Below are 27,924 nucleotides of genomic sequence, written 5' to 3'. Positions count from 1 at the left end.
CACATTTTTCTAGGGTTCTTAAGAGAAAAGCCCACTCTACCCTAAAAAATGCCTTCTCAGAATCTAAGGAGACAGCAGCGATAAGAACTATATTTGATCGGTTTAACCAAATGAGATTTAAGAGCCTCCTCATATTATCAATTGAGGTCCGGTTCTTGATAAATCCTACTTGGTCACTATGTATAATATTAGGTAGTGCCTTCTCTAAGCGTATCGCAAGGGTCTTCGTAAGAATCTTACAATTTACATTAAGGAGGCTGATAGCTCTAAAATTCCCAGGTTCTGTAGTATCTCTATCCTTTTTAGGAATCAGCGATATCAAAGCCTCATTAAAGGTGTCCGGAAGGGAGAAATTTTTAAATGCCTCCTAGAAAAACCACTATCAATACAGGTTTAAGAACGTCAATATACTTTTTATAATATTCTACAGGAATGCCGTCCAGACCCGGTGATTTCCCTGCATTCATAGATAAAAATGTCAGCTCTAACATCCTGTTATCGAACAAATTATGCTTTATTACCAAAGCAGTATTGAAAACACATTGTTCGTGGCCAGTGTTTGCTTGTTTGCAGACTTTTATACAGCTTTGACAATGCTACTGTATCTTTTTTGACAAGCAAAGACCCAAATGGCATTCCATAGTATGTATGTCGTGAAGCTAATAGCAGTGGCGCTATTGCTGTGTAACTCCGGTAGGGCAACATCTGAAAAATAGTGCACTTGGTAGTGTGTACCGGCGTTCGACCAGTTGGCAAAAGCCAACATCACCCACGACAGAACGATTGATTGTCAAGGGAAATTAACTCCATTATCTTGGCTTTAATGGATTTCGGCCTTTGAGTTGTCGTCTCGCTGAAATGTTCTTACCCTTTCAAATGACTGCTCGATCCACACAGCAGACATTGTGGGCTAAGTTAGGAACGCTGTGTTGCACATGTAGCGCAACAGTTTAGGTGGCGTCATTACGTCATGTACCTACGTTATATAAGTGTGCATGTCAGCTTTGACATCTGTTTTGCACATCGGCGTTAAACTAGACATCGGCCGATACCGATGTTGGCATTTTTAGTTAATATTGTCCGATATGTTCACCGATATATCGTGCATCCCTAATATAAATCTTCATAAAAACATTGAAATACACTGTTTCTCTCTTTGGATGAGGTCACCATCTTATTGCCCTTCTTAATTGATGGAATTATGGTAGAAGTGTTCAGCATTTTTAGTTGTCTTACTAGTAGCCTGCCTATCGTCTCACCTCCCTCATAAAAACTTGTTAAAAAAGTATAAAAACAGTACATATTCTGCCTTTCTGTTATCCATTTCATGCAACTGCAATTTAAATTTGAGCATCTAATATATGCTTTATAGGTTTCCCATACTGTGAAACTCTTTTCAGTTGAGCCTATGTTGATCTAAAAAAAAAAAAAAAAGGATTTAGTGATTGGATACATATCTCATCTTGTAATAGCATGGTGTATATCAATATGTAACTCTACTACAGCATCATCTATGAGGGCAATGGGCCCAATCTTGCAATGAATCACGTTATTAACCATGAAATTAGATAAAGAAATCTATTCTCGTGTGTGTCTTATGACAGTGGGAGAAAAATAGGTATATTCTCTATCATTAGGATGGACTAATCTCCATATGTCTGTAAGGCCCATATCTTCTTGCATATGTATTGCAAGTCTATCCTTTTGCATGGAGTTACTTGTAAATGTACTTCTATCAATCATATTGTCCATCACTTGGTTGAAGTCTCCAGCAAGGACGATCTGCCCCCCCATATTTCCCAGTATAACGTTGACCTCGTATCAGTGTCCTCATTGTTGGGAGCATATATGCTGCATAACACTACATTAATCCCATTTATAAAGAGACTCAACGCAGATAAGCCTACCAAACTCGTCAGTGTTGCTTCAATTTTAAGTATTTTGTTTATCAGAATAATCACCCCATTGTGTTTGGAATTAAATGAGCTATGATAAACTTCTGCAACTCAGCCTCCTCTAAATTTCAGTGCCTCTGTTAAATGTGATTCCTGTATGAATACAATATTTGCCTGTTTCGATTTTAAAATGTCAATCTTTTTCCTCTTCACTTGGTTACCACAACCATTTATATTCCAATAGATTATGTTTACATAACCATTAGCCATATTTGTGCTGAGTAGTTATAGCCTGTGAGTGTGAAGTGTCCCATTTAACACACGTATATAAAACATTTCACAATATATGCTCCAGCTGTACAATAAAACAGTGTAAATAAACGTAGAAAACCAATCCCAAAATAAAACATAGCAACTAGGAACGTAACGTTGCTTCTTGATGATAGATAAGATAACCTGCAGTCTCAACTCAAAATTCCTTATGGTCCGTGAGGCGCTTGAAAGGCTAAATTAGCAACACTCCCCAGAGTCCCGCAAACACATAGGCTACCTTAATTTGTATAGTAAACAGCATACAATTCAACTTGTATTTTACTTCGTCTCGTCTTCTTTATCTAGGCTAAACACCTTGCTCTAGCAAGAATCTCTGCCTCCACGTTGTCCTTGAAAATTATTTTCTTTCCCTTTCCAAGAAAAGAGCAGGGTCGCTGGGAATGCCAGTGTGTGCCTGACGTTCTTCTCATGGTTGTTTCTTTACCATTGCAAACGTCTTCCTCTTTATTGCCAGTTCCTTGGACAAGTCCGGGTAAATAAGACAGCCGGCGACCTACACACTGAAAGCCACCCTTTTTTCCCGCCGCTTTAAGTACCTTGTCCCGGGCTGTAAATCGTAGGAAGCGGATGAGAACCATTCTCGGGGGCCTATTCTCGTCAGGCATGGTTAAACTGCGATGGGTTCTTTCAAGTCATCAAGTCCAAATCATTCTGCGATGATTTTCTGCACACACAAGATTAGTCCACCGCCAACCTCACTCCCCTCTTTCAGATTAACCAACATCACCGTATTTCTCCTACTTCTGTTCAAGTTCTTCGACACAATTCCACAATATATCCAGCTTTTTCTCGTGATTCTCACTACCCTTCTCCAGACGGGAGATGGCATCCTCCACTGTCAAAATCCATCCCTCTGCCCCATCCATCCTCTTGAATCGCATCAACTTTTTCCTCTAGCTCGGAAGTTGTTTTTATCGTGTGTTTATCCATGTCTTGGTGGGGGGATTCGGGAGGACTTGCTGTTTGTTTGCTAGCGGATGTGGCCTTCTGTGAATAGGCTTGAGGTTTTTAGCGTGTATTGACATTCCAATAACGCCACCTTAGCGAGATGTTTCAAAATGTGAATTATCTTCATATTAAACTGTACTTCAAGTCAATATATTAAGACAAAAATTAAAGTCTATGCCGTTAAATTTCAGTATTTACATGCGGGTATTAGGAGCGCTCTAATGTACTGCCTTCTTTTTTGGCGGTCTTACATGACTCCTGCCTCCATCATTCTTAAATGGAAGAAGTTTGGAACCACCAAGACTCTTCCTAGAGCTGGCTGCCCAGCAAAACTGAACAATCGGGGAAGAAGGGCCTTGGTCAGGAAGGTGACCAAGAATCAGATGGTCACAGTGACAGAGCTCCAGAGTTCCTCTGTGGAGATGGGGGAATCATCCAGAAGGACAACCATCTCTGCAGCACTCTACCAACCAGACGGAAGCCACTCCTCAGTAAAAAGCACATGACCTCCCGCTTCGAGTTTGCCAAAAAGGCCCCTAAAGGACTCAGACCATGATAAAATGATTCTCTAGTCTGATGAAACCAATATTGAACGCTTTGGCCTGAATGCCAAGCAGTCACGTCTGGAGGAAACCTGGCACCATCCCTACGGTGAAGCATGGGTGATAGCATCATGCTGTGGGGATATTTTTCAGCTGCAGGGACTGGGAGACTAGATTAGTCAGGATCGGGGGAAAGATGAAAGGAGCAAAGTACACAGAGATCCTTGATAAAGTCCTGAGCGCTCTGGAGCAGGTTATCAGACTGGGTCGAAGGTTCACCTTCCAAAAGGACAACGACCCTAAGCACACAGTCAAGACAACGCACGAGTGGCTTTGGGACAAGCCTCTGAATGTCCTTGAGTGGCCCAGCCAGAGCCCGGACTTGAACCTGTTCGAACATCTCTGGAGAGACCTGAAAATAGATGTGCAGAGATGCTCCCCATCCAACCTGACACAGCTTGAGAGGATCTGCAGAGAAGAATGAAAGAAACTCCCCAAATACAGGTGTGCCAAGCTTGTTGCGTCATACCCAAGAAACTCAAGGCTGAAATCACTGCCAAAGTACTGAGTAAAAGGTCTGAATACTTATGTAAATGTAATATTTTAGTAAAATAATAAATATATATATATATATATAAATAAAATATATATATATAAATAAAATATATATATATAAATAAAATATATATATATATTTTCTAAAATTTATAGAAACCAATTTTTGCTTCGTCATTATTGGGTATTTTGTGTAGATTAGTGAGGGAAAACAAATATTTAATCCATTTTAGAATAAGGCTGTAATGTAACAAAATGTGGAGTCAAGGGGTTTGAATACTTTCCGAATGTATATGCCATATCAATTAATAAGGCTGATAGAACAGATCAGAATGTTTAGCTTGAAATGTTGCTAAACTATTATTTCTTCACATTTTAGGCGCAGCAATGAACACATAGCAGTAGGCCTACGCATGAATGTTCCAAAATTCAATTGCGGGAAAACACCATTCTAAAATACGCACCGCACATGCGAGCGGTTTCATGGCCAGAGATAGAAATATCAGCTAGAAATTTTGAAAGAAGGGGGATTTAAAGATGCAACAACTATCGTGGGTTGCTAATATGACTAGGATAATGCCTTTGGCTGCTAGACAATGAAAGTTTAAAGAAAACCAATAGAACAGGAGAACACATGAGTAAGTCTAAAAAAAAAAATATTGCTACTTTGAAGCAAGGTAATGCCTCATAATATGAAGTAAAATGTCCAGGTGTCAAACAATGAAGCAACAGGAAAAATACAGGGATGCTAATAATAGGCCTATATGTCTTCTGGTAGATGGAAAGGCTTTCCCAAAAACCTTCTCTATTAAAATATTAACTAGCTACAAAGTAGACTATGGCTATCTGCCAGAATATTATGATAATTAGCATCAATCCAGTGGCCATTTCATTTGCAAACTTATCTCATGTACAACAGAAATACTGCTAACCAAACAGTGCAATGTGCCTGCACACAGAGTTAAAAGGCAACTACACTCAAATCAACATTAGATTTTTTTCCCCAGAGACCTCAAATGTGGTCTCCTGATGTGGTTCAAGCATTGTTATGGCATTAGAACATACAATTATATTGTATTTATGTTTTTTTTTTTAAAGCGACTTTCAGAGCGAAATCTGAAACCTGTACATTTCTGACTCAGTTGACAGTCTCATTTATCAGTTTCAATAGTAGGCCAACCATTAGCCTACTTGCCCAGTACAGCTTGGTTTGGCCTGACTGAAAGACCAATATGGAATTTATGATTTTAGGTCATTCAGTGTATAAATCACCATTTCTCATAGAATTTTTCACATAGGGCACCTTTCCTTCACTGGGCGGGCCGTTTTAGCAATTTTTTAGCATAATTAGAGTATACCCACTTCTCCAGGAACCACTATCAGCGCAAAAGCTTACAAATGAACCAACTCCACAAACTAACGAGTCACCCAGAGCCAGTAAGGAGTTATTGCATCATTTCCCCTCTCTCTGCTTCATCTCAATACAAGATAAAAAAATATATATATTTAAAGAGCTATTGTGTAACGCTCATTCCTTTTCAGTTCTGCTTTTCCTTTCCATCTGATTTAGGGTGATAACTCCAGCTGACAAATTGACTTTTAAAGTAGAACACAGACTTGTGTAAGTTTTCTAAACAGGCATATCAAGTGTTTACATCAGCGGAGGTATTTTAGCGACTGTGACCAGTAACTTTGAAATAACCCAGAATAAATGACTAAAATAAAGAAATCGCTTCACCATTTCCTGGTTGCTATAATTTTTGTAGTTTGCCTAATTTCAGTTTGTGACAAACCAGCAAGTATAGTGTAGAGAATCATTGTGCCATCTAAACCGCTGTGAAATATACAGTACCAGTCAATAGTTTGAAACACCTACTCATTCAACAGTTTTTCTTTATATTTACTATTTTCTACATTGTAGAATAATAGTTAAGACGTCAAAATTATGAAAGAACACATATGGAATCACATAGTAACCAAATAACTTAAACAAATAAAAATATATTTGAGATTCTTCAAAGTAGCAACCCTTTGCTTTGTGGTCAGCTTTGGACACTCTTTGGTAAAAGACCAAGTCTATATTATTTTGGCAAGAACAGCTCAAATAAGCAAAGAGAAATTACAGTCCATCATTACTTTAAGACGAAGGTCAGTCAATCCGGAAAATTTCAAGAACTTTGAAAGCTGTGCAGTTGCAAAAACCATCAAGCGCTATGATGAAACTGGCTCTCATGAGGACCGCCACAGGAAAGGAGACCCAGAGTTTCCTATGCTGCAGAGGACAAGTTCATTAGAGTTACCAGCCTCAGAAATTGCAGCCCAAAATAAATGCTTCAGAGATCAAGTAACAGACAAATCTCAACATCAACTGTTCAGAGGAGAGTGCGTGAATCAGGCCTTCATGGTTGAATTGCTCCAACGAAACCACTACTAAAGGACACCAATACAGTGAGGGAAAAAAGTATTTGATCCCCTGCTGATTTTGTACATTTGCCCACTGACGAAGAAATGATCAGTCTATAATTTTAATAGTAGGTTTATTTGAACAGTGAGAGACAGAACAACAACAAAAAAATCCAGAAAAACACGTCAAAAATGTTATAAAATGATTTGCATTTTAATGAGGGAAATAAGTATTTGACCCCCTCTCAATCAGAAAGATTTCTGGCTTCCAGGTGTCTTTTATACAGGTAACGAGCTGAGATTAGGAGCACACTCTTAAAGGGAGTGCTCCTAATCTCACCTTGTTACCTGTATAAAAGACACCTGTCCAAAGAAGCAATCAATCGGATTCCAAACTCTCCACCATGGCCAAGACCAAAGAGGCTGGAATGGGCTACAAGACCATCGCCAAGCAGCTTGGTGAGAAGGTGACAACAGTTGGTGCGATTATTCGCAAATGGAAGAAACACAAAAGAACTGTCAATCTCCCTCGGCTTGGGGCTCCATGCAAGATCTCACCTCGTGGAGTTGCAATGATCATGAGAACGGTGAGGAATCAGCCCAGAACTACATGGGAGGATCTTGTCAATGATCCCAAGGCAGCTGGGACCATAGTCACCAAGAAAACAATTGGTAACACACTACGCCGTGAAGGACTGAAATCCTGCAGCGCCCGTAATGTCCCCCTGCTCAAGAAAGCACATATACATGCCCGTCTGAAGTTTGCCAATGAACATCTGAATGATTCAGAGGACAACTGGGTGAAAATGTTGTGGTCAGATGAGACCAAAATGAAGCCCTTTGGCATCAACTCAACTTGCCATGTTTGGATGAGGAGGAATGCTGCCTATGAACCCAAGAACACCATCCCCAAGAACACCATCCCCACCATCAAACATTATGCTTTGTGGGTGTTTTTCTGCTAAGGGGACAGGACAACTTCACCGCATCAAAGGGACGATGGACGGGGCCATGTACCGTCAAATCTTGGGTGAGAACCTCCTTCCCTCAGCCAGGGCATTGAAAATGGGTCGTGGATGGGTATTCCAGCATGACAATGGCCCAAAACACACGGCCAAGGCAACAAAGGAGTGGCTCAAGAAGAAGCACATTAAGGTCCTGGAGTGGCCTAGCCAGTCTCCAGACCTTAATCCCATAGAAAATCTGTGGAGGGAGCTGAAGGTTCGAGTTGCCAAACGTCAGCCTCGAAACCTTAATGACTTGGAGAAGATCATGTTTTGCAGAGGGGTCAAATACTTATTTCACTCATTAAAATGCAAATCATTTTATAACATTTTTGACATGCGTTTTTCTGGATTTTTTTGTTGTTATTCCATCTCGCACTGTTCAAATAAACCTACCATTAAAATTATAGACTGATCATTTCTTTGTCAGTGGGCAAACTTACAAAATCAGCAGGGGATCAAGTACTTTTTTCCCCCTCACTGTAATAAGAAGAGACTTGCTTGGGCCAAAAGACATGAGCAGTGGAAATCAGTCCTTTGGTCTGATGAGTTCAAATGTGAGATTTTTGGTTCCAACCGCTGTGTCTTTGTGAGACGCAAAGTAGGTGAACGGATGATCTCCGCATGCGTGGTTCCCACCGTGAAGCATGGAGGTGTGAAGGTGCTGTGCTGGTGACACTGTCTGTGATTTACTTAACCAGCATGGCTATCACAGCATTCTGCAGCGATACGCCATCCCATCTGGTTTGCGCTTAATGGGACCATCATTTGTTTTTCAACAGAACAATGACCCAACACACCTCCAGGCTGTGTTAGGGCTATTTGACCAAGAAGGAGAGCTGCATCAGATGCCCTGGCCTCCACAATCACCTCAACCCAGTTGAGATGGTTTGGACTGCAGAGTGAAGGAAAAGCAGCTAACAAGTGCTCAGCAAGACTCCTTCAAGACTGTTGGAAAAGTATTCCAGGTGAAGCTGGTTGAGAGAATGCCAAGCTGTCATCAAGGCAAAGGGTGGCTATCTGAAGAACCTCAAATATATTTTGATTTCTCACTTTTATGGTTACTACATGATTCCATATGTGTTATTTCATAGATTTGATGTCTTCACTATTATTCTACAATGTAGAAAATAGTAAAAAAGAAAAGAAAAACCATTGAATGAGTAGGTGTCCAAACTTTTGACTGGTACTGTATTTTCCAAAACCAAAAATATTGTATTTTCAGCTGGTGTACAAAACCGAAAGTAGAAGAAGGAAAAATGAAACTTAAAACACGGGAAGCATAGAAATAGCGCAAATAGAACAGATCTACCGCTTCCTAGACTTGCTTTTGATGAGAATGACAGTTCTATAACTCACATTTCTATGTGAAATTGGTTGGGTCGCGCAAAAAGTGACATATTGCCGCTTTAACATTCAACTACATAACAATTCCGGTTTTATCAAGTTCATCAAATGTCTTGGTATTTGCTGAACAGTTTGCTGGTTATTTTTCGTTTTGCAGACAATTCGGTCCTTTGAACAAACCAACAAAAATAGTCTGAAGATAAGGTACATGTTACATTTTAAAACCGTAACACACACACGCAACACTTATAATCTGATACAATGTGGGAATATACCCACAGCTCAATGCATGAGAGAGTGTGTGTGTAGCCCTGCAGATGTAGGTCAGCAAGGTTGGTAAACTAGACAGAGAGAATGGTGTGTGTAGGGCCTCACCCGTGCATCGTACTCCAGGACAAAGGGAGGGATGTCTATCTGTTCAGGCAGGATACAAGTGAACAGCTGCTGGAGGGTCTCTACATGATGGACCTTCTGCTTCATCCCTGACACACTGAACGTAGTGAAGAACCAGGTGGACACCTGACACACAAGAGAAATTAACATGATACGATACATTGAGAAAAACTGGTGAAAGTGGGAGGGATTACAATTTAACCTGCCCTGAAGGTTCAATTGTAATACTTGTTTATAACACAGATGTGTTTTGGCTGAAGCCTTCCACTGTGTTTAAGTGGTAATCTATTGAGAGGAATTTACTTCTCCCTAAAATCCACTTATTAGGTTTGATTGAGTAAGGCCAATAGACTTCACTCTCCTCTTCAGTATGCAAGTGTGTGCTTTGCTTCCCATTCCAAACCATTTAAATCCATTTTCAGCATTCATTCTAATGACCCCCAGCACAATGCCAGGCCCGTCTCTCATACACACCTCAGAGTCAAGTTACCTCGGAGCTCATGATCCTTTAAATTGACCAATTAGTATATTGCTAAACTGTGAGCCTTCTCCCATCTAAAGGGCTGATTCAACTCAGTAACTATGCAGATGAGACCAGAGGTTGAAGCTTGAACAGGGTAATGTGTCAGGGAGGCTCACAGCCAAAAGAAGTCTTGGTGAAACTGCAGAACAGTAGTGGGGTGGTGCGCGTGTGAAAAGAGCCCTGCTGATCTTGGTCAGAAAAGGTTGTAAACTAAGAGGGCATAAAACAGTCAATTCAGAAAGTAAACCAAATTCCAAGTCCAAATTTTCCTAATTGAAAATAATTTTTATTTCAGTGTACCTGAATTCACTGGAATTGACCCCAACCCTGGTATATACTGTACATATCCTAATAATGCCTAGTAGTAGAAATACACCTAACAAGTGTTTGGGAAGCAGTAAAACAGGGGTACTGTTGACTTTACCTTGGAGCGAAAAGAGGGGTGTACAAAGTAGAAAGCCCTCAAGTTATTCTTAAACCTGGAATACAAAACAAAGCAAAAGCCATTTACTGACATGTCACTATATGTTAGCATATTTAATATTTATAATTATTATAATGATTTTTTATTGCCCTTGAGAAAAAAAAACAGAAATATCAAAAATATGCCTGGAAAGAAGACTTAAGCACAGGAAGCATAGAAATAGCACACATAGAACATATCTACTGCTTCTTAGACTTGCTTGCAATGAGAATGACAGATCTATAAGTCACATTTCTATGTGAAATTGGTTTGGTCGCCCAAAACGTTACGCATTGCAGGTTTAACATTCAACTACATAGCAATTCCAGTTTCATTTCCAGTGATGGATCACCCATTTTAACTGCCATCAAGTTCTTCAAGCGGCTTAGGTTTACTCAAAACTATTTCCAGAACAGTTTGCTGGTTATTTTTCTTTTTGCAGACAATTGGGTCCTTTGAACAAACCAAAGAGAGATTTTTTTTTAAATGACCACATATATGGTGTTATGTGGGCAAGTGGTTTGCTGATGTCAACGTTGTGAACAGAGTGCCCTATGGTGGCTTTGGGGCATAAGCTACAGACAATGAACATAATTGCAATTTCAATGCACAGAGATACCGTGACAAGATCCTGAGGCCCATTATCATGCCATTCATCCGCCGCCATCACCTCATGTTTCAGCATTATAATGCACCGCCCCATGTCGCAAGGATCTGGAAGCTGAAAATGTCCCAGTTCTTCTATGGCCTGCATACTCACCAGACATGTCACCCATTGAGCCTGTTTGGGATGCTCTGGATCGACGTGTAGAACAGCATGTTCCAGTTCTCGCCAATATCCAGCAACTTCACACAGCCATTGAAGAGGCGTGGGACAACATTCCACAGGCCACAATCAACAGCAGGGGGTTGACAGCACACCCGGTTGTAAATCAAGGACAGAACATTCAGCATCTCCCTCTCCAATGTTCACCACAGGAATGTGCCTTTGTTTCACAGATATTTTCCCGCCAAAACTCTAACACGTTCTAAAGCGAATACTGGAACAATATTTTTAACATAGAACGTGGGGAATGGTCGAAGGTGACCTAAAAGAACACGGATGTCGGTTTGTTTGTTATTTTGTTATGTCATGAAAAATGTTAAAGGAAATACTGTAACAAAGTATACACACGATGTGTGAAGTGTCCTTCCGATGCGTTGTGCACGAAATATGAAAAATTATGAAAGTGTTTTTGTTAAGAGAGGTTTGTGATTTTAGAAACTATAAGAGGATTTTTTTTATAACTTTGTACAAGTAAGTAGTCACTTCCCCCTTGAGTGAGGTCAGAGAGCGTAAGTTGAGGCAGAGTTGCCAAAAAAAAAGCCATATCTCAGACTGGCCAATAAAAAGAAAAGATTAAGATGGGCAAAAGAACAGACACTGAACAGAGGAACTCTGCCTAGAAGGCCAGCATCCCAGAGTCGCCTCTTCACTGTTGACGTTGAGACTGGTGTTTTGCGGGTACTATTTAATGAAGCTGCCAGTTGAGGACGTGTGAGGCGTCTGTTTCTAAAACTATACACTGATGTACTTGTCCTCTTGCTCCGTTGTGCACCGGGGCCTCCCACTAATCTTTCTATTCTGGTTAGAGCCAGATAATTTTTTTTTAAAAAGATAGTCGGTTGTAGAATCTCTCAATGACTACAACAACAACTAGCTTCAAAGACTAGAATCTCACATTGTTCACGAAAGAGGAAGTTGTGTAGTACGACCACTGCTGAGAAGTTAGAGTACAGTGGGTGGTGTTGCCTTATCTATGGCTGTGGGGTTGAGGTGAGAAGGCTTCTGGTTTTCATTTGCAGGATGTGGTTTTCAGCTCTAGAGCAGTGTGAATGTGTCAGACGGGAAAAAGTATTTAGTAGTTGACCTCGTCTTAGACTGTAATAGATGTACTAAAGCAGAGGGTACGCATGGTTATGGTATATAGTGTTGACATTGGCACTGCTAAGTTAAAATGTATGGTGCTTTGTGACATCTTGAAACAGAAGAGGGGAGATTAGAAGTCACAGAACCTGATGCCGTTTTCTTCAATTGCACATGAAGTTCATTCATGGCCGATTGTTGTCAGCAACAAGCTGTTTGATCAGTGAAGTTTGTAGAGTTGGCCAGAAATGCAAATGTTTTTGTAATGTTAGTGTCTTTGATTTGGACTGTGTCACCGCCAATATATCATTTTCTGGGAACCTTCTCAGAGCGTTGGGAAGCCGTTCCAAAACAGACTCCAGGTTTCCAAAACGTACGTGTACCCAAAAGCTATCCCGTTTCAGTTATCGGAAAATGAGCAATGTCTCCTTGGTCTCATGGTAGCTTGAACAATATGTTTGGATCAAATTTTATACGGCACATGGGCTGAATACAACAGTGAAATGCTTACTTACAAGCCCTTAACCAACAACGCAGTTAAGAAAATAAAATAGAGTTAAGTTTTTTTAAAGTAACACAATAACGAGGCTATATACAGGGGGTACCGGTACCGAGTCAATGTGTGGGTTAGTCAAGGTAATATGTACATGTAGGTAGGGGTAAAGTGACTATGTATAAAAAATAAACAGCGAGTAGCAGCAGTGTAAAAACAAGGGGGGGGGGGGGGTCAATGCAAATAGATGCTATACAAAAAGGTGAACTGTTCAGTGAAAATCAACTATTACTGGAGGATGAGCCAACTGTACACTCTAAAGAACAAACTACAGCTGATAGTTCATAGGGGTTAAAGACCCCAGAACAATTTCACGGTAAATCCCCATTCACAGGGAGAACGGTTTCATCTTACGCATTCAGATTTGATTCACTTGTCGTATCTGGTAACCAACAGTCTGTAATATACTCTTTCTCCCTCCCTCTCTCCTAAAATCAGTAAAATGTGTGGTGTGCGTCTTACTTGGTGTCTACAATCTCATGAAGCTTCTTAAGGAATTCAGAGTCCAGATGGTTGTGTTCTCCGGTCAGAGTGTGAAAGTAAACCATCACATACTCCTTCACTGTGATGTGGTCCATGACATGGATGAAGTACAGCAGGGCCTGTAGTGGAGTAATACACACATGGTGGAGAGGTCAAGGCTTGTTCACAGAGCAACAATATTGATTTATTTTCTATTGTGCCACTAAAACGGTGATGTTCATGATGTTGCCTCCAAATGAAGCCTGGTACCTTTTCCATGTCGATGAGGGTGACTGGAATATTTCTGCCTACAAGAACCATCACTGTCCTGCCACACATGTCAACACCTGTGGAAACACACACACACACCACTTAAAGATAAGCCCAGCAGCCCGCCAGTGTTACGACACTGCCTCCTAGAGGAGACATGGAACAATTACACTCTGAAATAGGAGGGTGTCACAAGCCTCACTATATTATATCTATGGCTGAAAAATAAGTATAAAAAGAGATCCAAAGAACTAAATGAAACTAAATTAACGAGTTTGAGGAAAAAGAAAGCAACAGAAAGAGGGGGAGTAAGAGAATGAGGGAAAGAAAGATGTCCTGCCATGACAGAGGCCGTTTCATTACTGGCCATTTTTTATCCTGAGAAGGAAAAATTATAAACCTGATTATTTCACCCCCGGATGCTGTGTTCAATGAGCTGGAAAAAGGATTTCACATACAGACACACACTGAACTCACCAGTTTGATATAATGCTTTCAGTGCTGCTATGTCAGACAAGTCCTCTGCTCTGGCTCGACATAACCAGCGGTTATAACTGCAACAACAGGAGAGGTTATAACACATTACGGAAACACTGTACTGGCTTAGGGTGTACTGTAAATGTTGGTAAAACTAGGGTATAGGATGCATGGTAGGGAAGTAGTGTACAAGTTGTGTAACACACTTTCTCTGGTGCTGTTTCTGCATGGTTGCATCAGACAGCTGGCCCTGCAGGATTAGTTTGCGCTGTTTGTCCACGTCTCCCTCCATCCGGGAAAACGCATGAGTCCCCACCTGGCCCAGGTCTGAGTCCAGAGTCTCCGCCTCAGAGTCAACTAAACAGCACACACACACACACACACACACACACACACACACACACACAACAATCTATGAAAATGACTTTCAACTCTAAAAGAAAATACTCTTCCTAAATGTTATATCAACAAATATCATATTTTTAAACCATTGCTGTGAAATGTGTGTGTGTGTGTTTATTGTCGTTGGGCCTGACTCACACCTCTAGGTCTGGAGTTTATAATCTAGGGCTGAGCCCCATATGGACAACAGTCATCCAAGGAGAAGCAATATTAAGGCATTAAAGCGTACACATGGCTAAAGTGAGTAACTAAATATAATATACCAGTCCAGTATATTCATATACAGTGGGGAGAACAAGTATTTGATAACCTGCAAAATCGGCAGTGTTTCCTACTTACAAAGCATGTAGAGGTCTGTAATTTATCATAGGTACACTTCAACTGTGAGAGACGGAATATAAAACAAAAATCCAGAAAATCACATTGTATTAAGTAAGTAATTTGCATTTTATTGCATGACATAAGTATTTGATCACCTACCAACCAGTAAGAATTACGGCTCTCACAGACATGTTAGTTTTTCTTTAAGAAGCCCTCCTGTTCTCCACTCATTACCTGTATTAACTGCCCCTGTTTGAACTCTTTATCTGTATAAAAGACACCTGTCCACACACTCAAACAGACTCCAACCTCTCCACAATGGCCAAGACCAGAGAGCTGTGTAAGGACATCAGGGATAAAATTGTAGACCTGCACAAGGCTGGGATGGGCTACAGGACAATAGGCAAGCAGCTTGGTGAGAAGGCAACAACTGTTGTCGCAATTATTAGAAAATGGAAGAAGTTCAAGTTGACGGTCAATCACCCTCGGTCTGGTGCTCCATGCAAGATCTCACCTCGTGGGGCATCAATGATCATGAGGAAGGTGAGGGATCAGCCCAGAACTACACGGCAGGACCTGGTCAATGACCTGAAGAGAGCTGGGACCACAGTCTCAAAGAAAACCATTAGTAACACACTACGCCGTCATGGATTAAAATCCTGCAGCGCACGCAAGGTCCCCCTGCTCAAGCCAGCGCATGTCCAGGCCCATCTGAAGTTTGCCAATTACCATCTGGATGATCCAGAGGAGGAATGGGAGAAGGTCATGGGGTCTGATGAGACAAAAATAGAGCTTTTTGGTCTAAACTCCACTCGCCGTGTTTGGAGGAAGGATGAGTACAACCCCAAGAACACCATCCCAACCGTGGAGCATGGAGGTGGAAACATCACTCTTTGGGGATGCTTTTCTGCAAAGGGGACAGGACAACTGCACCGTATTGAGGGGAGGATGGATGGGGCCATGTATCGCGAGATCTTGGCCAACAACCTCCTTCCCTCAGTAAGAGCATTGAAGATGGGTCGTGGATGGGTCTTCCAGCATGACAATGACCCGAAACACTCAGCCAGGGCAACTAAGGAGTGGCTCCGTAAGAAGCATCTCAAGGTCCTGGAGTGGCCTAGCCAGTCTCCAGACTTGAACCCAATAGAAAATATTTGGAGGGAGCTGAAAGTCCGTATTGCCCAGCGATAGCCCCGAAACCTGAAGGATCTGGAGAAGGTCTGTATGGAGGAGTGGGTCAAAATCCCTGCTGCAGTGTGTGCAAACCTGGTCAAGAACTACAGGAAACGTATGATCTCTGTAATTGCAAACAAAGGTTTCTGTACCAAATATTAAGTTCTGCTTTTCTGATGTATCAAATACTTATGTCATGCAATAAAATGCAAATTAATTACTTAAAAATCATACAATGTGATTTTCTGGATTTTTGTTTTAGATTCCGTCTCACAGTTGAAGTGTACCTATGATAGAAATTACAGACCTCTACATGCTTTGTAAGTAGGAAAACCTGCAAAATCGGCAGTGTATCAAATACTTGTTCTCCCCACTGTACATCAACACATCTAGACAAAACTACAACACAACCTTACAGGACGAGAAACCTTTTCAACACTCAGGAAAATATCTGAACACAGGAGGGAGGCCATATTGCATTCCTTTATTGAAGACATACAGGTAACTGCCAAAATGAGGGAAACACCAACATAAAGTGTCTTAACAAGGCATTGGTCCACCACAAGCCAGAACAGCTTCAATGCACCTTGGCATAGATTCTACAAGCATCTGGAACTATATTAGAGGGATGTGACACGGTTTTTCCATGAGATATTCCATCATTTGGTGTTTTGTTGATGGTGGTGGAAAACGCTGTCTCAGTTGCTGCTCCAGAATCTCCCATAAGTGTTCAATTGGGTTGACATCTGGTGACAGATGGCCATGGCATGTGGTTTACATCGTTTTCATGCTCATCAAACCATTCAGTGACTACTCAGGCCCTGTGTATAGGGGCGTTGTCATCCTATGGGGGCATAGCCATGGTAGCCAAAATAATGGCCTGCCCAGCATTTTCATACCCTAAATATGATGGGATGTTAATTTCTCCAGAACCACACCTGTGTGGAAGCACCTGCTTTCAATATACTTTGTATCCCTCATTTACTTAAGTGTTTTCATTATTTTTTCAGTTACCTGTACATCCTCTTCTCTGCCATCAGAGCACCTGTCAGGGCAGCGCTCAGTGGAAAAGATGAACCAACAGAAAGACATGTTTCATTTAACAATTAGGCTCCTAATCCCTTCCACACTGATGTAAGGTCTGTCTGTGTCTGTCTGTCTGTCGTGTGTGGGTGTGTGTTCCACCACTGGCCGAGGGTATGACTGAGATGTTCCACTAACTCGACTATGAAAGATCATCCTGCATTCTTCTCCCATGTCCACTGAGTGCGTATCCATGGATACAAATGACCTGGTTTTAAACCAGGCAGTACTGGCCAGGACTGTGCTGTTCAGACTCCAGGAAATACAGCTGCTGCTTAGAGATGAAGAACTGCCGGTGGAGGCAGGTCTATTATCACCATGTATTCATACAATGTATCACCTACATGGAATGTAGGTTGTTCAGGGCCTAAAATGAACACCCGCCAAATGCGGCTAGATTTTGCAATTGGCGGGTAAGATGTTTATTTCACCAGCCACGTTGGCGGGTGGTCAGGGCTCCACAGTGTGCATTTCACTTGCATTTGAAAATAAAAAGAGTTAGAAGTCAAGCATGAGCACATTTAGAGCTAAAAACAAAATTCTACAGTAGCTTTTTTTGAAGTGTTTATCTTTTTGTTTCATAGCTGGTACCTAATCACACAAAGACCTATGAATCCTATTATACACTGCTCAAAAAAATAAAGGGAACACTTAAACACCACAATGTAACTCCAAGTCAATCACACTTCTGTGAAATCAAACTGTCCACTTAGGAAGCAACACTGATTGACAATAAATTTCACATGCTGTTGTGCAAATGGAATAGACAACAGGTGGAAATTAGACAATTAGCAAGACACCCCCAATAAAGGAGTGGTTTTGCAGGTGGTGGCCTGCTGGAGGTCCTGCCACAGTGGCTGGTGGATCAAAAAGTTTGTTTCAGGTCCTGATGTTGTTGCTATGGTAACCATATTGAAGCCACAATGCACTACAGCTCAGAGATGGGTCACATCTAGGGGGTCGTGGGAAATGTATTCTTACCTTCCAGACAGCCTGGTTTCTCGGCGATGCGGATCTGTCTCTCTGGGACTACAGGCTCGCCTTCTGAGTTCCCGATGTCAGCCGGGATTAGGGGCAGGCTGGCACGCTCCTCTTCCTCAGAACGAGGGTAGTAGAGAGGCAGCAGCTTCCTGTATGTGGGCTGAGACACACACAAAACTATGTTAACCACACAGATATTAGATGCCACACACTCACGCATGCTTTCTAACACAAAAACCGTCACACACATCCTCCGTTTCCAATCACTATGCGCATTTTCCCTCTTATCGGTGAAATACACAGTGTGTTTGCCATCTTAGACATGAATAATTACCTCAAACTGAAACATTCATGTTATATTAGAAATATTTAATGTTCTATGAAAAGCAAATTAGTGAGGAATCACAAAAAAACACAGCTTCGAAACACAGCTTAAATATTTCATACTCCAAACATTCCCCTTAAGTTGAATTTCACGCCAGAAAAAAAATGTCCTTAGAACAAGCCAGTGCAATTATGTGCATGTAATCCTAAGCATGTGTACACATCACAGGAACTCCTGACCATGCAGAAGAGAAGAGAACATACCTCCTCCATGTCTGTCACAGCGAACACCACTGTCTCTATGCTCTCTCCATAGTTCTCCAGAAACCTGCGGACCGTTCCTGCAAACACACACACAGTGATATACACCGTAACAGACAACAGATATGCTAGCTGATGTGTAGTGAGCATTCCGGCAGAAAATGGTTGCTTTGTATCACCCAAGTGGGTGCTATACATTGGTGGTGGGATAGGGGAGTTTCCCCCTTACAATGTAAAGCGCTTTTAGCACCTACTGTATTTGTAAAGGTGCTATATAAACGCAATAAATTATTATTATTGCACACACCTTCATATGTTTCATATAGGTCAGGGGTCATGGATGAGTTATTGAACATCATGCCAGGGTGAATAGTTGACAGCCACATGTTAACTACATGAAATTGTGACAGTGTACTGTACGCTAATGTATAAGAGATCATTAACTTAGTGAATGTGTGCTGTGCGTGTCTTACTGAAGGCAATGTGTGTAGCGTCCTCCAGTGGGTATCCTCTCCTAGTTGTGCTGACCACACAGACGGCCACAGACGCCATAGCCTGCTCTCTGCAGAGACACACAAACAGCTCACAGAAAAACATACTAACAGTAGCCACACCACAAACCCCATTCAATTCACAGTGCAGTACACACCACAAACAGAGTAAAGTGGTTTATGTACATATTACCTCGCCTGTACCCCTGCACATTGACTCTGTACTGGTAACCTCCTGTATATAGCTGCGTTGTTATTGTGTGTAACTTCTGCATTTAAAAAAATTATAAATGTCAAATATTTTCTTACTTTAAAAAAAAATGCATTGTTGGTTAAGTAAGCATTTCACCTGCTGTATTCAGTGCATGTGACAAAAAAGTGATTTGAGAAAGATGGTGACTGAGATGGCCATGGCATATGGTTTACCTTGTTTTCATGATCATCAAACCACTCAGTGACTACTCAGGCCCTGTGTATAGAGGCATGAGGCTGTAAGGGAGCACCTCACGCTACACACAGACCTGTGCGGTATTGTGGGGAGAGAACACTTCTCTCGTATGTAAACAAGCTGTGATCTAATCAACATGCCTGCCGTCCCAGTCACACCTAGCGGACTGCAGTTAGCCAAATGAACACGAGGTGGAGCAGGCCTCGTCGAACAATGTGTTGTACTTATGCATCAGTCAAACTGATGTGGACAAATGAATTAAAGCTGCAATATGCAACTATTTGGGTGACCTGAACAAATTCACATAGAAAAGTGTATGATAGATCTGTCATTCTCATTGAAAGCACGTCTAAGAAGTCGTAGATCTGTTCTATGTGCACTATTCTATGCTTCCCGTTCTCATGTTTCGTTTTTGCGTCTTACTTTTGGTTTTGTACACCAGCTTCAAACAGCTGAAAATACAATATTTTTGGCTATGGAAAATATATTGCAGTGGTTTAGATGGTACAATGATTCTCTACACTATACTTGCTTGTTTTGTAGCAAACTGAAATTGGGCAAACTATTCAAATTTTTTCAACCAGGAAACGGCAGAACTATTTCTGCATAGTGCATCTTTAATGTCTTACCTGGCGAGCTGCATGACGTTCCTATAGCAGTTGTACAGCGAGTTCTCTGCAGCCGTCCTGTACTTGGTTTTGTACTTGGGGCCCACCGTGTGGATGATAAAGCGCGCCGCCAGGTTAAAGCCTTTGGTCATCTTTGCCTCGCCTGTCCGACATCCTGTGGATAAACACATACATACCGGTAATCTGGATAAGAGTGTCTGCTAAATGACGTAAATGTAAAATGGTAATACAAGAGTATATCAAGATCCCACAAAGAACACAGCCTTGAAGGGGATTTACATAGCAACAAGACCCAATGGACACAAACCAACACTTTTTCCTTTTCTAAAATATGCATTTTGTATAAAAACCTGTCTGTAATGTGTTTGCCTCCACAGTGCTCACATTATGTTAACACATGACATTCACTTTCCCAGCTTAACACAAGGTCATGATCAGTAGACACAAACCAACAGAAGTTTTACTTGGACAACAAAAATAAGCATTCTGATTGATCAAGTTGAGATAGTGTTTTGAAACGGATGCGGTACTATCTCATGTTTCGTGCCCACTGAGTGCAAACCAGGCATGTTGTCATTAACCTGATGAGTTAGTGGTGCCCCCTACCTTTCAGTTTGAGCATCTCGTCTCGAAGTTCAGGCCCAGCGTATGTGTGGATGCTCTCAGAGATAGGGTTCTTGTCCGTCAGAGTCTCATTACTTGTGTTGACGATCGCTGTGCAGTTCAGCAGGGCAACATCGCCATTACTGAGAGATGACAGCAGAATGAAAGAGGGTCAGATGTCTTAACTCTGTATTGGCCATACTCAAGCTCCATCTCATATCTCCCTTTGACATCAAAAAGAAGAAGATACTGTACTATGAAACAAAGATAAGTTATATAAACAATGAAAGCTTTGGATTACCTTCAATACAATTTTGGGCAAAAAGGCAAACTTTGATCCATATTCCCTCTGATATTGCCAACTACTTGAATTACTTTTTCATTGGCAAGATTGGCAAACGTAGGCATGACATGCCAAAAACAAACTCTGTTCCTTCAAATTCATGTATAACTGACCAAAAAATTAAAAGACAAGCATTGTAATTTGGAATTCTTTAAAGGGAGTGTGGAAGAGGTGAGAAATTGCTGTCCAGGAGATAGAGATAGATATCTATAAAAAGTATCTCTATATACACACACTAAAACATTTTATGTAATACATTTAGGAATGAAAAACACTTTCAGTGAAAACGTAAACCTCTAAAACCAGATACAAAGTACGTAGAAAAGATAATGGACACATTTTTTATAACAATCTTTGAGAAATAATAATCATCCCAAAAATAATAATATGTTTGAGCAAAAGAACACAGCATTAGCCATTGCATAATGCATAGAAATTAAGAAGAAGATTGTGGGAGCTGTTTTGTTAGACTTAAGTGCAGCTTTTGACATTATCAAAACTGCTGGAAAAGCATACAGTACCAGTCAAAAATGTGGACACACCTACTCATTCAAGCATTTTTCTTTATTTTACCATTTTCTACATTGTAGAATTCAAATCATAGTTGCACACCTCATGTAGCCTAGCCCATAGGCCTATATGTTTTGTTAAGGTTTGTTAAAGTGGACAAATAACTTCTTAAAACTAAGCACATTAATCCGCTTTACAACGGGTGCAGAGCCTAACTGCCATACATAAGCAGCGCGTGAGTTTTAAGTTTGGGGAAGATCATTTTCACTATAAAAATTCACCTTCATAACAAAATCACATTTACAGTCACTTTTGAGAATGGTGTTTTCCCGCTAATGGAACATTCACGCTAATAGCCTACTGCCATGTGAGCATTGCTGCAGTTATAATGTAAAGAAATAGCCTTATAGTTTATCAAATTTTAAGCTAAACGTTCTGATCGGTTGTGTCAGCCTCATTTTTTATTTTTTTTATGCTAGTGGTTGTATTAATTTTGGCGCCATCTCATCCCACAACCAGACTATGTTTGGAATATTTCTTTCTAGATAGAATAAGACAACTTTTGTACTATGGGGGATAGTAGACCGACATATTCTAGTGCTTTAGCTGTTCGTTAGGCCTACTCATCTTGTTGGCTGACAAAGTACATTTGGACAGTTCTTCCAATATCTTTAATATGTGCCTCGGAATTGGTTAAGGACGTGAGCAGTTGCGTAGCAGATATGTTGGTCTTCACTTGTAGCCTGTGAAAAAGACCTGATCATGTGACGGAGAGCCATGTGAGTGAGGTGCTTCGGAGCATGTAGCTGGGAGAAGGGAATTTTAATGATTATATTCAGCCCAAGGGCACAATGGCCGCAAGAGGCATTATCAAGTGCATGTCAAATATTGTGGATGAGAAATTGATGAAGTGTGTACAGCCTGCACAAAGAAAACAAAGCAGAGCTCATACCTTTCATGCAACTTTTTTCAAATCACCGTTAGAGTCGCATCATGCAGCTCTAGAATGTATTCAAAATATATAGCCCTAAAGTTACATAAATAACTAAATTAAGCATATAGGAGTACCTGTTTCTTTGTTAAGCACTCAACACAGAATGTGCACTCCCTCAAATCGTTTAAAGAAAATATCTTTACTATTTAGCTATGTTCAATTGTATTCTTCATACTATAAAATTACACAGAATTCTAAGCAAATCTTCTATACTAAATCAACTAGTGTAGCCCATAGCCATATGACATAGCCAGATCAGGGCTTAACATAAGGACTGAGTATGCTATTCTGTTCTTCTGAAATAGACTACATTTTCTTCATACCATGTTTCTTTATTACTGTCTAATAAAAAAGATGAGCTGGCGCACACCCAGAAAAATGATTTTGTGTGGAGGTGTTGACTAAAGGCGAATAAACTATAAAGATAAAGAGAGTTGCACACTCCATATATAAACTCCCGGTAATTTATTTACCCAATAAATTACTGGGAGTTTATATATGAGTGTGCGACTCTGTCTAAAATAAATAATGGATTTATTGTGAAAGTGTAATAGGCTATATTACATGGATTTATTACACTTTTTAAAATGTAGATGTTCCAAAGGTCTGCATCAGTGGCTTGTAGGCTGTGTGTGGAAGCCAGGAGATGCTAAATCTGTGTATGTTAATTAACGGTCAATTACCATAAGACCGGAAGTTATTTGCTTGAAAATCACCGGCTGACAAAATGTCATGACCGCCACAGCCCTAAGTGTTCCATATCAAGAGATTGACTGCATCACTTCTTGTCTTTGTGAGAGGTATTGACATGTTGAAAGCACTGAACTCATGCTAGCATTAAAATCTGATTTAAAAAAAAACACCACCTCACAGAACACGGACTGTGACGAGACACACACACATTCCAACAAACTCTACACACACTGTAATATTGTACATTTTATATTGTATGATGTATTGTTATATTTAGGATGTAGGCTATTGTTTTAAAATGATGTATTGCTTTATTCCTGTTTGGACCCCAGGAAGAGTAGCCGCTCCCATGGCAGCAGCTAATGGGGAACCTAATAAATACATAAATGGCTGTGTTTTCACAGGCAGCCCAATTCTGATATTTTTCCCCCACTAATTCATCTTTTGACCAATCACATCAGATATTTTTCAGAGCTGATCTGATTGGTAAAAAGACCAATTACTAAAAAAATATCAGAATTGGTCTGCCTGTGTAAACGCAGCCTATGTAATACAACAGTTTAAGTTAGCCTACATGTGTGTTTAAAGTTGGGATCCTGCCCATAGGGCTTTGTCCAGCTGTAGAAGGGTAACTACTCAAGCAGCGTGACGGTACTGGGTCATATGACATCCTAAGGCAGGGCTAGCCAACCCTGTTCCTGAAGAGCTACAGTCCTGTAGGTTCACTCCAACCCTAATCTAGCACACCTGATTCTAATGATTAGCTTGTTGATAAGCTGAATCAGGTTAGTTAAAATTGGTCTGGAGCAAAAACCTACAAGCCTGTAGCTCTCTAGGAACTGGGTTGGAAAGACTCTCTCAATGACTATGAAAAAGAATACAACTTCAAAAACCTTTATTTTGGATGTCAAATCAGTAGGCAGCTGGGCTACTTAAGTTTATGTATTCACAAGCAAAGCACACACGATCAAGTTTACGTTGAAACACGTCGGTTTCACTTCACTAAAATGCTTGAGGTAGCAAAACAAGCTATGGAAAAATAATAATTGCGTCCTCACTTCCTTGGCAAATTACTGCAGTGCTACTTCAAAAAGGTTGGATGTGAATGAGCTAAGTTTCTTAGGGCTTGTTGTACACACTTGTGGTTAAAGGAGAAGTGCACAGCCTCGTTTTTCCATCAACGCCCTCTGTCAACTCACAGTTATGCCAAGACAGCAAGAATCACTGTCTGGAATGTGTTTCATATGACACTCGTTCTACAACACCTTGCTAGCTACATTATTTGATCATGCTAGCGAGTAGCTAGTGTAACCAACTATCAGCAACAACACCAGGCACAGTCTCACGTTTGACAGCCCGCAGTACTTGTAGCTAGCGTTGGATGTAATCCATATCCTGGCCATCTGATTGTTAAACAGAAGCCCATTTTCACTAGAGTAGCTATTTCCCAAGCAATATGTGCAGCGCACATCAAGCTACAGTGTCGTCTGGGAAATTCGTTTTGCTCATTTTCAACTATTCAATTAGTCCTCCTAAGACACGTCTCCACCCACCCAGGGCACTGGGCCACGCAAAACTAACTCGCCCAGTCTTTTCCGTGAAAACAGTGCCACCACGTGTTAATAGGCAAAAGGGGGCACTCATTTTGTAATCCAATCCCTCAAGTAAGTAATGATGCAGTCAATTACCAAACTCTTGTTTTGGACAAGTGACTTTATGACCATAATTATTCTATTTACACTTTGTAGTCTATTGAGACACTATAATACATGTTACTGACTTATCGATTCAGACTCATATCGATGCCACATAGGCCATTTTCAAAAGGCCATTTTCAAAAGGAGAAGTTGGTTTTCAAGGGCAGTTGACCTTTAACGTTTTAAGCAGGTGACACTTGTGGTGATCCTTGCTCAAAGGGAGTGCAAGTCAATCAAGACACTGTGTCAACTCCTGAAAACTAAGACAAAACTGGAGCAGAAAATAGCTTTTCCTAAGACCTGTGTAAAAAGGCCCAAGTTCAGTCCAGGGATCTGTTCCTTTAACTGCAGCAGGAATGTGAGGAGGGATTGGGGCAGCCTGGGTACAAATGTCTTACTGAGAGACTCCTACCAGTGGAACTTCTGAACACGTGCTCAGCCTCCACAACAAAGAGGATTTATAAGGTAAGGGCTAGAATGATGGGGTGGGAGAGAGAAAGAGAGTGTTTATTGAGGGGGGTGATCCACAGTGGTGCAAGAACAGGATAACAAGGCACAAGAAGCCAGGGCTACAACTTGAGAGACCTTATAGCCGTCAACAAACGCATTTGATATGAGTTTGACAATAACGATTGTGAGAGAAAAGGAGAGAAACCCCAAGAGGGAAAAAGAAAGAGAGCAAAAGAGACCAAGAGATAGAGAAGTGGTATTAGAGGTCCAGTGTGTATGTGTGTGACTCACTAGAGCACTATTTTCCTGTTGATGTCCTCTCTGTAGGGGAAGGGGGATAGGAAGGCCTGCTGGCTGACCAGGCTGTCGTTGTACTCCTCCTTCTCTCCCTCAGGGTCCGTCTGCCGCTCCCAGGTGGAGAGAGTCTGGACCTCCACAAACTGAGAGCGTGCTCCCAGAGGATCCATTCCTGCACTGCACCTCAATGCTCGACACTGCAAACAAAGCCAGAGAAAGACTTTAAAGTGTATTTTCAGTGTCCACATCCAGGAGCCAAATAGGAAGGGAGATACCTAGTCAGTTGTACAAGTGGCGCAGCAGTCTAAGGCACTGCATCTTATTGCTAGATACGTCACTTAAGACACCCTGGTTCGAATCCAGGCTGTATCACAACCGGCTGTGACTTCGAGTTCCATAGGGCGGCGCACAATTGGCCCGGGTTTGGCCGGCGTAGGCCGTCATTGTAAATAAGTGTTCTTAACGGACTTGCCTAGTTAAATAAAAAGGTTCAATTTAAACGGGTTTTTTTTTTTAAACTTTAAATCAGCATCTATGACAAGGACCAACAGACAGTCACAATTGGTGATTACATGTGTGTTTCAGTGTTCATAATTAAGTAGGCTTGGAAATATAAAAACCCATTTTGTTAAGCAAAAGCATTTTAGCACAATCAAAGAAAGGCTTTGACTGACAGTTTAAAAATAACTTCCAGTGTCTAGTCAAGACAGTAACAAACCATCCAGTTTTCAGTACTTCTAACCTCTAGTATACAGCCTGAATATTAAGCCTCACATAATGAATGCACTTGTGTGAGGTTAGGTGGCAGTTAAAGAAAATTGGGTGAAACAGGCAAGCAAGGTCTGGCTCCGTTTTTTCCAGACACTACAGCTATTTAAGATTGTGTTCGAGACTACCAGCTAACTAAATACCATGTCAACACCTATGACTGAGGGCCTCTGTCGAACATTAGAGTGGCCGCTTTCTAGAACTGTTCCGTTTTGGAGCGTATGGCACGAGAGGGGAGGACATTACTGTGAAGTGAACCTAAACAGACAGGGAATTCAAAAGCACCACAAGGACGTATTGAAATGCAGAATGAAGATAAACATATAACAAGTTAGTCTGGATTTTTGTTGACTGCAGTATGGTCAAATACACTTGACGAACAATACTTGTCCTCCCACATTTCCCACCGCGTTTTTGCTTTTTCGACTACTCATATTATGGTATTACCATTTGTATGGTTAAATATGGGAAAACATCAAATTATGAAAAAACTAAATGTCATAGTCACCAACCATGGAGCTCGAGCTCAGCTGACCATCACATTCCCAGTGTAGCGTTTGCTTTCTTATTACTTTGATTCGCAAATGATCTGCTAACACGGCAGAAAATAGTAGCATGCCGGAAAGGAATGTAAAGATGTGTATATATATATATATATATATATATATATATCAGGAAGCTACAGGAGAAAATGTTACACCTACCCGTTTTCCTTTGTCCACGAATATATTAGTTGTCGACTCCGAGCAGGACGGAATTACAAAAAGCGAAGAATACAGGGGGTGTTCGTGATGTTTTTACCATCACAAACATGCCAAAATTCGATTTGATAAAGCCAATTCCCATCGTACTGTCACGTTTACTACAGTTCGGTGAGTTCCTGATCAGCTGATTCGCGACAGAGAGGAAGCGAGAGGGTTCACTCTGCCCAAAATCTGTTCACTAAAACAAGACCGCGAAGTAGTGATTGACGCACGTCGGATGAATCGTGTGGTGAATGAAGAAAAAGTGAAGTCCATCTGTGCTTTTGTTTTTTGAGCCCGAGTGGCGCAACGGTCTAAGGCACTACATCTCAGTGCTAGAAGCGTCAATACAGACACCCTGGTTCGAATCCAGGCTGTATCACAACTGGCCGTGATTGGGAGTTCCATAGGATGGTGCACAATTGGCCCAACGTCGTCTGGGTTTGGCCAGTCATTGGAAATAAGAATTTGTTCTTAACTGACTTGCCTAGTTAAATAAGGTTTAAAAAAATATATATTTGTAAAGCTTTTGATCATGTTTCAAGTGTTTGCAGAAGGGAGAAGACGAGATGTCCAAGTTGTGGAAAAGATCATATAATGTGTTATTAAAGTGATGAAAATGTGACATGTTGCAATTGT

General features: G+C 41.0%; 1 protein-coding gene across 8 annotated transcripts in view; it reads right to left on the bottom strand.

Annotated features, from left to right (window-relative positions):
* LOC115155771 (ganglioside-induced differentiation-associated protein 2) overlaps positions 1 to 27,479 on the bottom strand; it is a 42,301-nt gene extending 14,822 nt beyond the window's left edge. For 7 of the 8 annotated variants that reach the window (XR_003868127.1, XR_003868128.1, XR_003868129.1 and 4 more), the window contains exons 1-13: positions 27,055 to 27,171; positions 25,769 to 25,971; positions 20,794 to 20,933; positions 20,188 to 20,341; positions 19,093 to 19,181; positions 18,623 to 18,699; positions 18,035 to 18,194; positions 14,281 to 14,431; positions 14,075 to 14,151; positions 13,598 to 13,674; positions 13,328 to 13,467; positions 10,368 to 10,422; positions 9,403 to 9,546 (exon numbers count right to left, since the gene is read on the bottom strand). Coding sequence is in view for 5 of the 8 variants with exons in the window: in XM_029702706.1 (XP_029558566.1) it covers positions 9,403 to 9,546; positions 10,368 to 10,422; positions 13,328 to 13,467; positions 13,598 to 13,674; positions 14,075 to 14,151; positions 14,281 to 14,431; positions 18,035 to 18,194; positions 18,623 to 18,699; positions 19,093 to 19,181; positions 20,188 to 20,341; positions 20,794 to 20,933; positions 25,769 to 25,971; positions 27,055 to 27,159 (1,572 nt within the window). In the remaining 3 variants the exon portion in view is untranslated. Of the gene's footprint in view, positions 1 to 9,402; positions 9,547 to 10,367; positions 10,423 to 13,327; positions 13,468 to 13,597; positions 13,675 to 14,074; positions 14,152 to 14,280; positions 14,432 to 18,034; positions 18,195 to 18,622; positions 18,700 to 19,092; positions 19,182 to 20,187; positions 20,342 to 20,793; positions 20,934 to 25,768; positions 25,972 to 27,054; positions 27,172 to 27,246 lie in introns of those variants that run through there. The other variant, XM_029702710.1, reaches the window with a different exon arrangement.
* Between the last annotated feature and the right edge of the window lie 445 nt (positions 27,480 to 27,924).

The sequence above is a fragment of the Salmo trutta genome, chromosome 20, assembly GCF_901001165.1.
Source record: "Salmo trutta chromosome 20, fSalTru1.1, whole genome shotgun sequence".
Taxonomy (NCBI): domain Eukaryota; kingdom Metazoa; phylum Chordata; class Actinopteri; order Salmoniformes; family Salmonidae; genus Salmo; species Salmo trutta.
The sequence above is the reverse complement of the archived record's forward strand: the minus strand, read 5'-3'. Positions and strand labels throughout refer to the sequence as shown.